The sequence below is a fragment of the Blastocystis sp. subtype 4 genome (assembly GCF_000743755.1).
Source record: "Blastocystis sp. subtype 4 strain WR1 chromosome Unknown seqid_0066, whole genome shotgun sequence".
Lineage (NCBI taxonomy): Eukaryota > Bigyra > Opalinata > Blastocystidae > Blastocystis > Blastocystis sp. subtype 4.
The window spans coordinates 25,719-40,911 of record NW_014569481.1 but is presented as its reverse complement, the minus strand read 5'-3'; the positions used below and the strand labels follow the sequence as shown (position 1 = coordinate 40,911).

Below are 15,193 nucleotides of genomic sequence, written 5' to 3'. Positions count from 1 at the left end.
CTATCCCATTACAACTCCTTCCCTCCTATTACCTCGAGTTCCAGTCAACGAAGACATCGTTCTTGGCTGAGTACGGATATCGTATCTGTAAACACGCTGAAACCAAGGAACAAGGAAATGGGTTCCTTCAGGAATAACTTTGTTTTGAATACCTCCAATACGATTGTAAATAACACCACGATGACCGGAATCAACTACACAAACGATGAGAAAGGGAAAAGACAATTCTTCACTTACTATTGTATAATGACTCATAACCAGCCCATCCAACCAATCCACAGGCAATTCCCCACTTCAGAACCTTTCCGGTGATAGCAAGTGCATTCGACATCTATTCAAGGTGAGAATCTTGCAGTGTCCTCTCTGGAACAGACAAACTACCTACAGTCTCTTCCGATGACCGAATTGCCTATGACCAGTGGTTATTAATTATCAACAAACAGATCACTCATGCGTTAATCTTAATGATTCCAATTACAGTTTTGCCACTAACCCATGAGAAACTATTGTCAAAGAAAAATGACAACGTTCCATCCTCAGGAGCTTCGAATGACGACTCATGAGATGGAATGCGATCCCCCTTATACACTTGGGTTGTTGTCTCTCCATACTTAAACGTTACCGTGCTATTAATGTCACCACTCTCCAACTTCCATTTCCATAAAACCTTATCTCCCTTGTGAATCTCAACAGGCATAGTCAGGGTATTGGATACAGGAATCTAAAATCAACTCTATTCACTACTTATACCTTGAACATGTCTTGATTCGGTATCCCACTAAGACATCCTTCTTTGCACATGCAAATTCCTCCTAACAGAGTCTGTTCATCAACATTCTCTTCACTCTTACTGGAAGATTCTGAATTGGGATTTCTGCATACAATTTCTCTTGGTAGTCTCCCTTGCAAATGACCACTTTCTTCACCGTACGAGGATGTAAAACGGGCTTAGCAATCTTCCACAAGGATGAAAAGATACCTGGAACATTCACCACGAAGGAACGATGCATGGTCTCAGGATAGTAATGAGACGCAAGATTCGTCATTTCCTTTAAATAGGTGATAAGGGTTCTATCCATAAGAATATATTTGAGATACAAACGGCGAGATCATGTGCATACCAACACCCTTCAGATCCTGAATGCAACTCAGTCTCTGTAAGACTCCCATTTCCTCACTCATCTTGTTCAAAGTATAAATACGCCATTCCTGCGAATCAATGAAGATGAACTAATCCTACCAGAATGTAGATATTATAGTCAATCCACTCTTTTAGAGGGTGCGATAGGAGTCCCTTCACGTCAACAGCGCCGAGGAGTCGGATATCCACAATACGGCCTTCCTTATCCGTTTTGTGGTGATAATTCGTTTGAAAAACACTATATGTTACAGATCTTATCAGTCTGTACGGTTCAAACAGTTCTGCATAAGGCACTTTGTGAACATCAAAACCCACCTCCTGAACTTTCTTAAAGTACTCGTCTATATTGTTTTCCTTTCTCCAGATCAGCATCTTACTGAATGATTCATAGGATTCATCCATGTCAAACTGTACATGATACATCTAAAAGAATGTCCCACCATATGACCTCGAACGAAACGCAAAAGTTCCACATCAGAGGTGATGTAATCCGGGTAGTTGTAGGCACTCAATAGGTCCTTTGACCGCTCTCGGAGCATGTTGATGTACTTCATCTTCAGGGGAGAAATGGGTTTAATCTCCAGTGACATCAGATCGTCTGTTCGATTATAACTATTGCATTTCGCGTACCCTGCTCACTCTGAGGAAGGTCATAAACAGAAGGCATTTCCTTAGTTTGTATTTATAGATCTCCAACCCATTTCATTCCCACGGTTTATCTATAATAGTTGCATATTGTGATATGCCATCATATCGATCCAGACACGATAGCAGGTATGAATGAATTCTTTCTCTGAGGGATAGAAGTCGCAGTCGAAGTGGATCTCGACATCATCGAAGCAAAAGTCGTAGTCATAGTAGGGAACGATCAAGACGGTCTCGTCCGTCAAATCGGAAACCTCGTTTGTCGGATGTATGAGTGAGGATTAACTTGTAGAGTTCGAGATGAGTTTGGAAGAGAAGTGTATACAATTTAGGTCTTATTGCATGATTTGTAGAAGAGAAGATGAGTATCGTCGAAGAAGTCGAGAAGATGTGAAACGAGAAGATAAATACCGACCTAGTAGTCGCGAAAGTGAAACGCCAAAAGAACCAGAACCAAAGATTGAAACTAAAGAGGAACCTGTTGTTGCATCGACAGGCGATTTTGATTTAGAGGAAGGTACTTAATGGGCATGCTGATAATTTGAAGGAGAAGACATTTCAGCTAATATGCGACAACTGATGGGTTTTGGTTCGTTTGGTTCAACAAAAGTACTTGACTTTTATAGAGTATTATAATAGGGGAAACATGTTGATGATAATGACAGTGTGGTGAATCAGGGAGCCGCTCGAATTGTGAAGCAGTATAAAGCTATGCGAATCTTAAATCGCAAGGGTAAGGATTGTTGTTTGGGCCTGATTCATAGCAAAGATCAAGTGGGGTGTTTGTTGAAAACATACGACACCTTCAATAGAATGTCATTTCTCACGGCTTCGTGGTAGTCGATGAGAGGAAGGACAGGAGATCCAACCTCTCCATAGTTATAGAACTTTCTTTTCTTTTCGAAAGGAGCCTTTCTAAAACTGAGTTTCATCTAGGATGCCAACATTTTAATCACGATAGCTAGCGCAAGAAAAATGATACTGGATGTCAGAAATGTTACAAGAATATCATTTTGAGGAGTTCTAAGCAAGTTGGTTGATTGGGGATCGAAGGACCTTAGATAGGATTTCTGTGCTTGTTGAAGGAGTGGACATGCTACAGATGCCGAGTTACTAATAGTATCGTCCTCCTCCATGTAATCCTCTTCATACGATTCTTGATCAGATTCACTATATTCAGAAGTGTAGTCGACTTCTTTCGGTACATAGTCTGTCCGTAAATACCTTGACAATGGTACTGGAGTATTTCCCACTTTCTGTTTTTGAAGCTTCTGAATCTCACATTCACTTATTATCAAGGGGTCATACAGACTTTGCGTATCGATATGCGCAAAACAGAAACACACATGCCGTGACTGATTCTTATTCCATTTCACTAATATTACGATACACATATAGACCTTTCATTCTATCAAATATTGAGATGAATACCCTTTGATAAGAAACGAATTCAGTCATTTGTCAAGTCAATGTGGCAGATCCTCCTTATCTTTGGAGAAACGATTCTTTTATCGTGTAGCTTTTATCTAGTTCCAAAGAAGTATAAACAACGAGATCGAGATGATTCTGTTGTTGTATTTCATAGTTCGTTTCATTCACACTCTAGATCATTCTGCGCACAATTATTTTAAGTGTCTTCATACTCTTGGTTAGTTTGGTCCATAAGGCGATCTTTCGTTTTGATGTTGTAAATATCATTCTAGTCTCTTCACTATTAGGTTTCTGAAGCCGAGATCTGGGGCTTGTATAACCCCAGGTTCCTATTGATACTTATTACTACTTGTATTCATATCATTATCCTTTTCTCTGGAACATTGGTGAAAGTCTATTATTGGTCTCGGATAACGTTGACTTGTTTCTTGGGTGTGATGAGTAGTGCCACATCATTTGCGTCCACTCTTCTAGACACATGCAACTATAATTACTCGCTGTGTATTGATCTGCGAAATCTTGTCTTTGTACTCTTTGGCTCTAGGTTTCATTCTAGTCACCACTTCTAGAGGAGTTGTTATACCGAGGCAACATGTTGCCTTTTTTGCTTCACTCCGGGTTCTCTCTACCGAAGGCTGTTTGGTTCAGTTCCATTGCATTTGGGTCCTGTATCTCCTAGTGCTCCCTACTATTCTAGGTCATTTTCATCATCTCTTCTCCTTTCTCCAGAATGGATATCCTCTTGTAAGAGCACTGCTTCAGTGCTGTATCAATAGTAATATTGCTCCATTCTAGGTTTTATGTTCACCTATACCACTCTGTTTGGGGTACTTGTTTCCTATGTGTATGTACGAACGGGTAATCTTCTAGCTGCTGGCCTTGTTCACTCCCTCTGCAACTTCTTTTCAATCCCATCGTTTGAGTACAATCGTCCATCTTCTCCACTATATTCCAAGAGAACGAGTTTCCTTTTTTCTATTATTTCACTAGTAGTTATCAATGGAGCATACGTCGTTGGAGTGATTCTATTCATTGTTCTCTTCCCCATCCTCTTGAATCCCCAATGGTGCAAGAGTCAATTCCTCTTGATCCTGTACCTTGTTTGTTGTGAAATATATCTCAAATGGAATAACATTCAAATAAAACAAGAAGTGCATACCCCCTTTGTAATTGAATCCAGTATTTTAAGACTGTTTCATTCACCATTCGGCTGGGGTAACAATCAGTATTTGGTCATCTCACATTTTCTCCACAGAAGTAAGTATTCAAGAAAATTTGGCGTCTTCTTTGCTCTTCTAGGGATTGAGTCCATTCCCAGAAATCTGTGACAAGTGCGTTTCTCATCACTTTTCTAGGTTCGAATGTCCAAGACTGTATCAAAGTTCTTCCCTATTGAGGCTCCTGCTGCTGTCGAGGCCAAGCCCACCAAGCTGCGTGCCACCATCACTCCTGGAACCGTTCTGATCATTCTGGCTGGACGTTTTGCTGGAAAGCGTGTTGTCTTCCTGAAGCAGCTTCCTTCTGGACTCCTTCTTGTCTCTGGTAGGCTGTGTGGAGAGAGAATGAGAACTTAGGACCTTACCAGGTTAACAAGGTTCCTCTGCGCCGTGTAAACCAGCGCTATGTGGTTGCCACCTCCACCAAGGTCGACATTTCCTCTGTTAAGATTCCTCAGGCTGTAAATGATGCTTATTTCAAGGCTCCTGCCAAGAAATCCGAGGAGCTCTTCTCCAAGGAGTATGTGGTAGGTTTCTGTGGAGTGTCTGAAGAGTAGCCCGTCGGGAGCGCAAGGCCAACCAGGAGGCTGTGGATGCTGAGTTGATGAAGTGCATCGAGAAGGTTCCCATGCTGAAGGAGTACCTGCACGAGAGATTCACCCTCCAGAGAGGTGATCGTCCTCATGACATGAAGTTCTAAATGCATGCTACTATGTTGTGGAGATTTGTGTTGTTTGTTGGCATTGAATCATTCATGCAAGTGGATTCCTTGTAGTATGAGTCTCAATAGTGTCCTTTTTCTTCTGTTGGGATTTTTTTTCCTGGTTGGGATAAGGTGAGTGTGTAATGGATAGGTATTTGAGTGGAAGCAGTTGTATTCTATTGAGAACCTCATTTTTCGATCGTAAGTGTTACAGAAATAGTTGAAGAAAAGACAACAGAGAGAATCACCATCGTGCAGGTTTATGATTCCTGCAATCAATAGTAATACTGAAAGGGAATTGAATGTGACAAAGATACAGAGTAACAAAGTTGATCAATTACTATGTCTCGGTACAACATTTCATTCCAAAAATGTGGATCTACTGGATGCTTTTGATGTCTAGGATACTGTTTCTCAACGGATCCAACAGCACATGTTACAAGGTTTATTATCTCTGGGTTCAAGTGTCCTACCTGTCATTTTCACAGATGATCCCTTCTATTTGTCCATATGCCAACGGAATTCATCGCTCTTATGCATTTCCAAGTTTGAAACCAATCAATATGGTCTTCCCTACATTCGTTCATTCATGGCCAAACTGGATACACTCGATTGTCAATACTATGGCTATGTGAATGGCGATATTCTCCTTTCTCATACTCTCCTGGATGTGTTGAAACTCCTCCAACAGAATAAAAATGTTAGCCAAAAGCGATTAATTGTTGGTAGAAGAACCAATTATCCATGGATGAATATCACCCAACTTCCGATAAAAAATGGAGAGTATGAATCTCTCTTGCATTCCATCTGTTCAAGTGATGCTCCATATATGAGTAATGCAGTGGTAAATTCATTTGGTACTTCTCAGGACTAGGATTATTTCATCTACACACGAACAACGTATGACTATCTTCATATGAAAGGGTTTGTTGTCGGTCGTGTGGCTATTGATGGTTATCTTATCAGTTATGCGAAGAGTGTTCATGCAGATATTGTCGATGTAACAGAAGCTGGTTTGAGCCTCAATCTTCAATAATCTGTAGTTTGTGCTGTTCATATGACAGATTCACGGGGCAATAAAGCGGGAGAACAAGGAAATCGAGGAAAGAGCATTAACAATGTGAAATGGAACGAAAATCCTTCTGTTTGCGGTTCTACGTGGCTATCACAATTCAAAAGAAGATCCATAGCCACAAGTGTGAGCAATAGTGATTGGGAGTGTTGTATGCTTGAATTAGTGTATTGGATGTGTAGTTCAAATGAAAGATGATTCCTTTGTCACCGTTCGTAACAATGAGAGTGATTACATTGATCCAGTGGATTATCAACAGTATCGTCATTATCTCTCAAACCGATGTACAATTAGTGAAATGGATTGATTTTTAGCTTGTCTGTACTTTGGAAATGGAAAACTCCAATCTGGTGCTTTTGCAGACTGCATATGGGGAATTGCTTCTTTCCATGACTACAGTATTGGGTATGGAATCCTACTTGACTATTATTCTTAGAATGCCTCAACGATTCAAATTGAATCCTTTGAACGAATCCTACTTCTTTTTCCCGTATAAGTCTTTTCTTCCTCATAATTTATAGTAGCGATGCCAAATCAGCGCGACAACGTACCTGCCAGCAACTGCGAGACTACATTCACATTCCAATTGATGGCTATGGGTCCCAGAATAAGCTGTGGGTAAGGAATAATTATCGGAAGATACACTTTGATGTCGTTATTGTGAATGGTCCTTGTAAGAAGGACATACTAATGTATCTTCAGAAATATCTTACCAACCAGACTACTATAATTGTGTTAGGACGACATAAAAAATGGGGAACGAATGATCTTGCTGAGATTGGTCAAACTTTCTCAATAATTGAAGCAGATGTGAATTTAGAGTCATTTGGCTATCTTGTATTGAAGAAATGATCTGTTTCTTACTAACCGTTAACCACAATTCGTTACAATGGAACAATATAAAAAGCAGTTTGATGAGTACATGGACAAACTCGATAATGCCCTTAATGACGTGCGTAAGAAGTGAGAAGGAAAGATGATCAACGTAGCCTACATGAACATGATTTCTGAGAAGATCCATATGCGTAAATGCTATCTGGCACTCATTGTTGTGTTGAATTTTGTGTTTGTACTGGTGTTTTCTCTGGGTTGTAAGATTCTCGGGTAGCCTCCTTCTTTGGGTGGAATGAGCTTATAGAAATCTTATTGTCTTTGTTTATCCTGTGTATGCTTCCTTTAAGGCCATCAAATCCAACAACAAGGATGATGATACTCAGTGGTTGACTTATTGGGTTATTTATGCAATGGTGAGTGTGATTGAGTCTGTTGGTATTATCACTGCTTTGATCCCGTATTACTCGGTTATCAAGGTAGTAGGCCTCGTACTGTGTTTCCTTCCCCAGGTCCAGGTTCGTTATCGTGAATAAGTATTCATTCTTAGGGTGCAAAACTGGTTTATGAGAAGGTCCTCTATCCATACCTTCTTGCTGTAAGTAGTGCTTAGTGCAGTTGATTTGTAGTCAAAGAAGCGTGATTAAGGGTAATTGATTCCGTTTGGTTATTGTTTGTTTCTATTAATGTCAATGTATCCTTTCTTGGTTGTCTAGCACTTCTAGCACTTCTCAGTTATCTGGAAAGCTGGTTCCACTTGCTTATCGCTCGATTCTCCATTTGACGTATCGTTTTAACAAGAGAATTATAATTATTAGGGGTCCTGATATGCGTGTATTTATGCAGGGGATCGCTTCGAATGACTTTGTGAAGAATCAGAATCCCTCTTTCTTTTCTGTGTTTATGAATCCGAAAGTCACGACTTAGAATGTCAATGATCATTAGGGAAAACTGTTCTCTGACTCTGTTGTTCATTTCACGAATTCCAATTCCATTCTCATGGATATTCCAACAAGTCATTTAGATAGTTTGTTTAGTGTGTTTTCGTAAGAACGAGATGTGCTGAAGATGCTTTCTCTTTCTAAATTTGATAGAAAGGTAGAGATTTCAGTTCCAAAGAATATGGGTGTTTATGGAATGATATCAGATTCTTGTTCCATTCCAGATGCGATTTGTTTTCAAGATCCTCGTTGTAGTTCAGCTTATCGTATCTTCAGTGAAAAGTAATGATAGTTACAAATCATCATTAAAGACCTCTTCAGCAGCTTCTAGAACTAACTTCTCTTTATAAGACATATGAGCTTCTTCATGGTGTTTGGAGCTCGTAAAATTTATTGAGTCATTTGAGAGGAAGGGATGATGGACTGAAGAATCAAGTTGCTGGTCATCTCAATCTAGATCTATTAAATGGGATCAGTACTACCAAAGGATGTTATGTGGGTCAGGAGGTGTATGCTAGTTACATTCATCATGTAAGCACTCCTAGTATGTTCAATCCAAGAGAACACATCCTTCTCGTTTAGTTCCTGTTGTCCTATCTTCCCATAGTCATAAGGATCTCATTCAAATGACAGTCGAAAATGCTTGCAATAATATCCCTTCCTCCCATCTACTTCAGAAAGTCAATGACGTTTCCCCAGGAAATGAAGTTCAAAGCGATGGAAAGACTATTGGACATATCCTCTACATCCAACCAAGTCGATCTGGAGAGACTGACTGATTCATAGATACAAATGTGGCTCTTGCTTTATGCAGTGACTTTGAGGGAGTGAATGGAGAATGGATGATACAGTCCTCAATTCATTGTATTCCAATTTGCTTAAGTATTTGTTATAAACAACAGGTTCACTTTGCCTCATACCATGAATCCGCGGCATTACAATCTACAACCAAATCCACAAGGAGTGGATGAGCAAATGGATGATTCATATCATCAATCTAGATGTCATTTCACTCCCTATTTATCACAAGACATGCTTTAGCTTCTTCTGCATTTTCTTTCGGGCCTTCAAGAATCACTTCTACTTATTATTCGTTCACTACATTCCAACCATCATGAATCTGCAACAGCATCTTATAACCAAGTCGTTTCAATCGTTCATCATTCTCCACCTTTAACATAGCCATCATCACAATATCAGCTGCTCCTCCTTGAATTGGTGTGTTGATTGCTGCACGACACATATGTCCTTCCTTCCACTTATTACGACTGTTGATGTCTGGTAAGGGACGATAACGACCCATCAATGTGCGTGTATATCCTGTCTGTTTTGCTGTCAGAATAGTTTGGCGCTGCCACTCTTGCACTTCAGGTCGGTCTTTGTACCACTTCGCTAACACATCTTCAGCTTCACTCAGAGAGACACCAAAGTCTTTACTCAATCCATGAGCAGTCTTTCCATATCTAACTATCATAATGCTTCTTCATTCTAACGCAAGAGAGAAATTTAAAATCTTTGCTTTGCGTCGTTCACTCGCATATTTGTGTTTGAGAAGAGGAGCAGGAGGATCTCCTTGTTCTGAATTCCATTCAAGTAAGCAAGTTCCCTTCTCTACATCCTCCTTGATGTAATCATACATACTCATGGCTGTGCGTGAATGGAAATCACCTCCCAACTTAAAAGCTTCAAGCATGTTCTTGCAACGAGTCATATGAGCTAATACGCGCAGTTCTAATTGACCGTAATCTGACACCAGGAGAGTATTTCCAGGATCTGCAATGAATGCTTTGCGTACAAAATAGATGTCCTTCTCGAGAGAAGGTTGATTCTGAAGATTTGGCTGTCGAGCTGAAAGGCGACCTGTTTCTGTATTCAGATTCAACGAGCAATGAACACGATGAGCACTATCTGTAACCGACTGAAGAGGTATAATGAATGTATTCAGCATGATTTCAATGCTATTCATTTGATCTACTCATCAATCACATCTCATATTCTAACTCAATGCACTAAGCGCAATACATGCATCACGTCCTCGTTCTCCTCCTCCTAATGCCTACTTCTAATCAATTTCTCTATCACCAACCTCATAGGCTGTTCCCCAACGACTCTTACTCTCATCTTCAGAGTCAATACTTCCAGCCAATGTCTTGATAGTGGCTGCATTGCATTGAGGTAGACCCTTAGCTGTGTAGGATACTGGAGGAATTCCCAGTCCAGTAATAGTGATCTTGCGATTCTTCAGAGGCTTCTTCTTCCCTGGTTCGATTATTCCTTCAATATTTTCAACTTCAAACTCTTTGCTTCGAGGCAGTCCTTCATGACCTTTCCTTCGAGGAGCTGGGATTGAGATTAGAGGGATTTATATACTTGGAGCAAAGAGAAGCTGTTGGATTTGAGCTGTACTGTTCACATTCATCCTTGCCAAATCCGGACCACCTACCTTACTTACCCACGAGAGGAAGACTGAACGCGCTTTCTCCAGAGCTACTTGCGCTTCCTTTTCTACCTCAGGGAGGTGATTGTCAACATCAATCTAACGAGAATGGATCAAAGTCACATCTACCCGAATCCCTCGATTCTCCATGTTGACAAGGAGTTGTCCAAAATCACGGTAATAACGTTGATAAAAGTCCCACATGGTTCGATCAATCGTTGTTCCATTTACTTCCTCTTCAGTCCAATACATTTCCTTCAACAGAGACTCAAGTTCCTTTCGAACATGCCATGTTGCTTCTGCGTCGAATGCAGAGTACTCTATCCATTCATTTCGTGTTTCTGGATTTCGTTGCAAATCCTAAACATCAGACAGCGATCGTTCTATGACAATCACTTCGGGGACGTCGACGATCTTTCCTTCTGTTCCATCTCGTTTGATATGGGGTTTACCGAAAATCTCCTTGTAAGGTCGTTTCCGGATATATAGTTCCTCTGATAGACTTTCAAGTGAGTAGGACCCCTTTCCTATACGCGAAGACTCCCATAATCTTGCCATATGCATCGTATCACAAGCAAATCCTCCAACTTCAATACCCTCATTTTGGAATTCATGACAATCAAAGCTGTAGTTGTGAAACACTTTCTTGATCGATGGATCTTCCAAGTATTCCTTGAAGTAGTGAAGGGTCCCTCTCGCTTCATCCAAATTGTCAATCCATATGCGTGACCCTCCTCCGAAATTATATTGGGGTCCACAGTAAATGGAGGCACACATCACCTTTCCATTCCCTATATTTCATTTCATCCAACAGAAACTCTACCAATAGGAGATTTCTCTATATCAATATCTGTAATTTCTGTATCAATGGCATGGTACTCGTCCTTAAGAGCATATAACTAGGTCCATGAATTTATATAATCCTATCTATACTTTATCCAACACCTGCAGTGCAATCTCCTTCCGATCCACAATCGTCACATTACGAGACCGCTGTGTTATCGTTCTGCATACAACACTCTTAGAACATCCCCAGAAAGGTGTTCGCAAGAATCGTGTAAGCATACTATAACAAACAAGGCGAGAGAAGTGCTAAATAAGTTTGCAGTTATAAAATAAATCCTTCCTTTGCCCATGCGAGATCACCTCCAATAAATGTAGCCAGTACATGAAGATCATCGTCAAGGAACAGGAAATCAGCATCCATGTTTGCGTCAAGCGATCCCTTCTTGTGATGTATATGTGCAGCACGGGCAGGGTTAATAGTAGCATTACGCAAAGCCTCCTCTTTTGAGCAATTAGTGAACTTGATATAGTTACGGACACACTCGTCAATGGTCACAATCGAACCGGCCAGAGTATCATGGTTCTCCTCTAAGACGGCACGATTCTCAATAAGTACCACGTTCTGCTTTCCAAGCTTGTAGTGGCCTTCGGGAAGTCCAGCGGCTGACATGGCATCTGTGATCAACACACAGTTCTCACCATCAGCTTTCCATGCAAAACGAACAGCATATGGATGAGAATGGATACCATCAACAATGATAGAGTAATAAGGAGAAAGCTCTGTAGGCATACCCAGAACACCAATAATACCAGGATCACGATGATGGAAGGGTGTCATGGCATTGAACAGATGAGTTATCAGAGTAGCTCCTGAATTCACACCCTCAATAGCCTGGTTTAAGTGAGCAGCAGTATGACCCATTGAGACAGTAATTCCCTTGCTCACAAGATACTTACATGCATCTAATGCACCGTCCAGTTCAGGAGCCATGGTCACGATACGGATATTCGACACATCGCCATAACATTCATCGACCGACTTCGCACCATCCTTAGGAGCACGAACGTATTCTGGAGGATGAGCTCCAGAACGCTGGGGAGAAATGAATGGACCTTCACAATGAGCACCCAGGATAGCAGCTCCATTCTCAACAGATCCCTCTTGGTAAGCAAACAGCTGGAGGTTCCGATGATAAGTTTCAAAGGAAGAGGTTATAATGGTAGGGCAAATGGCGGTACAACCAGACTAATTGTCAGTAATCTACTCAAATCCTACCGGAAGAAGGTTACGAGTAATATAGTGAACTCCTTCCATGGTAATTGTTGGATCGGAAAAGTCGTAACCAAAGGCTCCATTGATCTGGATATCGATGAATCCAGGTGAAACAATTCTGCTCTTTGCATCAATGACCTATTTCTTATCACTCTTCCGAAAGACATACCTCATCAGCGTAAACTTCTTTGGAATTCATCCTGCTGTAAAAGTAACTCTGAGGGTCTAAGATTTTTCCATTTTGAATCCACAAATCGCCAAGCTCAATCTACACAATAAGAAACCAGTCAAATTAGTACTTTTCCATTTCTAAAAATACGTCCATTCGTCACACGGATAATTCTATCCTTTTTGGATGTGTGGTTGTAGGAATGGACCGAAGACTCGTTCATAAATGCACGGCGCTTTTGATCTTCAACAGTGATTGTGTTCTCATGAGGAATAACAGCCTCCATTCTCGGATGCAGTTATGCAAATGATTAAAGTAATTGTGAGGAGCTGGTCGATATATGGTCGAAATAGAAGGTCAACCCAATCATTTTCCTTCTTTTGGTATTCTTGTCATTCTTACGGTTTTATTGCTCATACAAGTTTCCCTCTCCTATCACTTGCGTAGAAGCGATCAGTCAGTCTGGGAAGAATTATGTCGGTAATTGTAATCTACGAACAAGTTCATCTTGCGGATCTAACATTCTGCAAGGAAGAGCAGTACTTTACGTTTCCCTGTCCATGTGGAGATACTTTCACTTTCTATATTGTTTGAATGTGGATAGACCTCAAATCTAGGAAGATTTGTTGGAGGGAAACCGTATTGCGACTTGTCCAAGTTGCTCGCTAAATATTGAAGTAGTTTTTGACATTGTATGTCGATGGAAGATGAAATGAGTTTTTAGGAGGATCTTCGTGAATATCTTCGGTTACACTAGTTCATTCCTTTACAATTGTGGTAGAAGATGGATGTTCTATTTTCTTCCATTCCTCTATGGTGTCTTTTTTTCTTTAGCAGTCCATCCAAATTTCCCCTCTGTTTGTTTAACACTAGAGCGAAACAGTTTCACACTCCTACTGCCTTTCATTTTTCCATGGCTCAAGATCTGAATACTACCCTGGAAGGTATTCTCCATACCTACCTTGATGCAGTCAAAGGTGGAGAGTCTGGTCTGCAACTTCTTCTCGATAAACTAGGTCCTCTCTTTTCTGCTGAAGATTTGGCTATTTACAGCGCAGATGGAGTGGAAGCCTTTATGTCGGTAGGGTTTCTGACTCGATTTGTGATCTTAGTTCTGCAAGCGAGTTCTTAGTAACGATACAAACTACGAGGAGTACATTCGGAAGATCAAAGAATCGTTGCCCCCTCATGAGCGTTGTCACAATGTCTTTAAAGAGAACTCCATTATCTACCGATGTATGAATTGTGCCACAGGGGACTCAAGTTGCCTCTGCGCTGAGTGTTTTGAAAATGGAAATCACGAGGTGGGCCTTTTAGGTAGCCATTAGGGTTAGGGTCATGTTTTCAAACGATACGACAGCAGTTGTGGTGGTTGTTGTGACTGTGGTGATAGTGAATCTTGGTGTCGTTCTGGATGGTGTAAGAAGCATCAACTTGCCAAATACGTAAAGGACAGTGATTTATTGATGGAAAAGAGGTATGAATTGAGGTTAGTGGGTTCCTTGTAGTGATCACTTGCGAGGGATGGACTTGTTAACATTTCTTAGTTTTCTTCTTATCTCTCTGTATGACTCAATTGAGCATGAACATAAAATGGATCTGGTAGGTATTATATGGTTCATGTTCATTTAGTTTGATGCTGTTGCCGTGTTCATCAAATCATTTGCTGATATCAATCAAGGAACACTTCATCTAATAACACGTTGTTTCCGTAGATCGTACCAACGTGATGAATTGGGAGCATTTCTCTGTTCATTCAAATATGTGCTTCCAAAATTTATTGAGGAAGATGACTATGAGAATGTGACAATTTGCAATGTGTTGATTCGTCAAGTACCAATCTGCCGAAATCCAGTAGCATTTCATTGATGGATATGAGAGATAGGACAGTGTAACTTATATGATTCTATCACTTCTCTTCGATATGCCATTTAAGGATTGGTTTGTGGGTGTGTACATGCATGATCTTGTTCCTATGCTCACAGATACTATGAATGCATTGTTAGCAGATGAACAAATTCAGCCTCTTCTTAAGTCTATGAAAGATCTCGAAGAGAGTATAAAAGAACGTAAGGCTCGGGCATCTGAGTTTGCTCATGTGCTTGCTTTGACTAATCTGAGACGACAGATTGCCAGGCAGCGTCATCTAGAACGACGTCGTGAAGAACGTCGTCAGAATGGAGAAGTGAGAGAGCAAGAAGAGAATGAGGATGATGAAGAAGCAGATGATGATGAAGCCAATATTGATGAAGAAGCAGACGATATAGTGATTCCTGATAATGAGACAACTCGTATGGAACTCCAAGCTATGGAAGCTCAGATTCTACATCGTAGGAATGAAGGAGGAGAATGACCTAAGAGATTCATAATATGATACAGGATGAGACTCAGTCACCTCCAGATATCACATGTATGTCTCTGGGATATGACCAATTCCTCCAGTCATTACATTGTCAGTTCTTCCACACAGACTCTTCGCTCTACAGTCACCCCGGATTCCAAGTATTCATTCGTAATGTAGCCCATCTGATTGCTGAGGTAATGAAT

General features: G+C 40.7%; 8 protein-coding genes across 8 annotated transcripts; 4 read left to right on the top strand and 4 right to left on the bottom strand.

Annotated features, from left to right (window-relative positions):
* Positions 1-331, bottom strand: JH06_1549 (prohibitin- mitochondrial-like protein; the record flags this gene model as incomplete). Its single annotated transcript, XM_014672948.1, has 2 exons — positions 1-194; positions 238-331. The coding sequence occupies 2 exons, from the start codon at positions 329-331 to the stop codon at positions 1-3; spliced, it is 288 nt and encodes a 95-aa protein (XP_014528434.1).
* A 117-nt stretch (positions 332-448) lies between these two features.
* JH06_1548 (hypothetical protein) lies at positions 449-1,808 on the bottom strand (the record flags this gene model as incomplete). The annotated part of the gene is made up of 8 exons (XM_014672947.1): positions 449-721; positions 751-822; positions 852-1,071; positions 1,103-1,209; positions 1,241-1,379; positions 1,410-1,549; positions 1,582-1,739; positions 1,772-1,808. The coding sequence occupies 8 exons, from the start codon at positions 1,806-1,808 to the stop codon at positions 449-451; spliced, it is 1,146 nt and encodes a 381-aa protein (XP_014528433.1).
* A 75-nt stretch (positions 1,809-1,883) lies between these two features.
* JH06_1547 (hypothetical protein) lies at positions 1,884-2,576 on the top strand (the record flags this gene model as incomplete). The annotated part of the gene is made up of 7 exons (XM_014672946.1): positions 1,884-1,915; positions 1,946-2,043; positions 2,079-2,118; positions 2,140-2,303; positions 2,334-2,395; positions 2,426-2,519; positions 2,551-2,576. 7 exons carry the CDS (start codon positions 1,884-1,886, stop codon positions 2,574-2,576), a joined length of 516 nt encoding a protein of 171 aa, XP_014528432.1.
* Positions 2,577-4,578: 2,002 nt separating this feature from the next.
* On the top strand, positions 4,579-5,134 carry JH06_1546 (60S ribosomal protein L6; the record flags this gene model as incomplete). The annotated part of the gene is made up of 3 exons (XM_014672945.1): positions 4,579-4,759; positions 4,792-4,965; positions 4,992-5,134. 3 exons carry the CDS (start codon positions 4,579-4,581, stop codon positions 5,132-5,134), a joined length of 498 nt encoding a protein of 165 aa, XP_014528431.1.
* Positions 5,135-7,098: 1,964 nt separating this feature from the next.
* On the top strand, positions 7,099-7,687 carry JH06_1545 (hypothetical protein; the record flags this gene model as incomplete). The annotated part of the gene is given in 5 exon segments (XM_014672944.1): positions 7,099-7,165; positions 7,181-7,313; positions 7,348-7,558; positions 7,591-7,638; positions 7,670-7,687. The coding sequence occupies 5 exon segments, from the start codon at positions 7,099-7,101 to the stop codon at positions 7,685-7,687; spliced, it is 477 nt and encodes a 158-aa protein (XP_014528430.1).
* Positions 7,688-8,885: 1,198 nt separating this feature from the next.
* JH06_1544 (mitochondrial DNA polymerase) lies at positions 8,886-11,483 on the bottom strand (the record flags this gene model as incomplete). The annotated part of the gene is made up of 11 exons (XM_014672943.1): positions 8,886-8,978; positions 9,009-9,061; positions 9,092-9,444; positions 9,475-9,952; positions 9,983-10,037; positions 10,068-10,321; positions 10,352-10,424; positions 10,548-10,778; positions 10,809-11,209; positions 11,242-11,317; positions 11,352-11,483. 11 exons carry the CDS (start codon positions 11,481-11,483, stop codon positions 8,886-8,888), a joined length of 2,199 nt encoding a protein of 732 aa, XP_014528429.1.
* A 43-nt stretch (positions 11,484-11,526) lies between these two features.
* Positions 11,527-12,932, bottom strand: JH06_1543 (n-acetylglucosamine-6-phosphate deacetylase; the record flags this gene model as incomplete). Its single annotated transcript, XM_014672942.1, has 4 exons — positions 11,527-12,450; positions 12,481-12,615; positions 12,647-12,745; positions 12,777-12,932. The coding sequence occupies 4 exons, from the start codon at positions 12,930-12,932 to the stop codon at positions 11,527-11,529; spliced, it is 1,314 nt and encodes a 437-aa protein (XP_014528428.1).
* A 627-nt stretch (positions 12,933-13,559) lies between these two features.
* On the top strand, positions 13,560-14,999 carry JH06_1542 (ubiquitin ligase E3; the record flags this gene model as incomplete). Its single annotated transcript, XM_014672941.1, has 6 exons — positions 13,560-13,727; positions 13,759-13,950; positions 13,981-14,123; positions 14,155-14,248; positions 14,279-14,500; positions 14,532-14,999. The coding sequence occupies 6 exons, from the start codon at positions 13,560-13,562 to the stop codon at positions 14,997-14,999; spliced, it is 1,287 nt and encodes a 428-aa protein (XP_014528427.1).
* Positions 15,000-15,193: the final 194 nt, after the last annotated feature.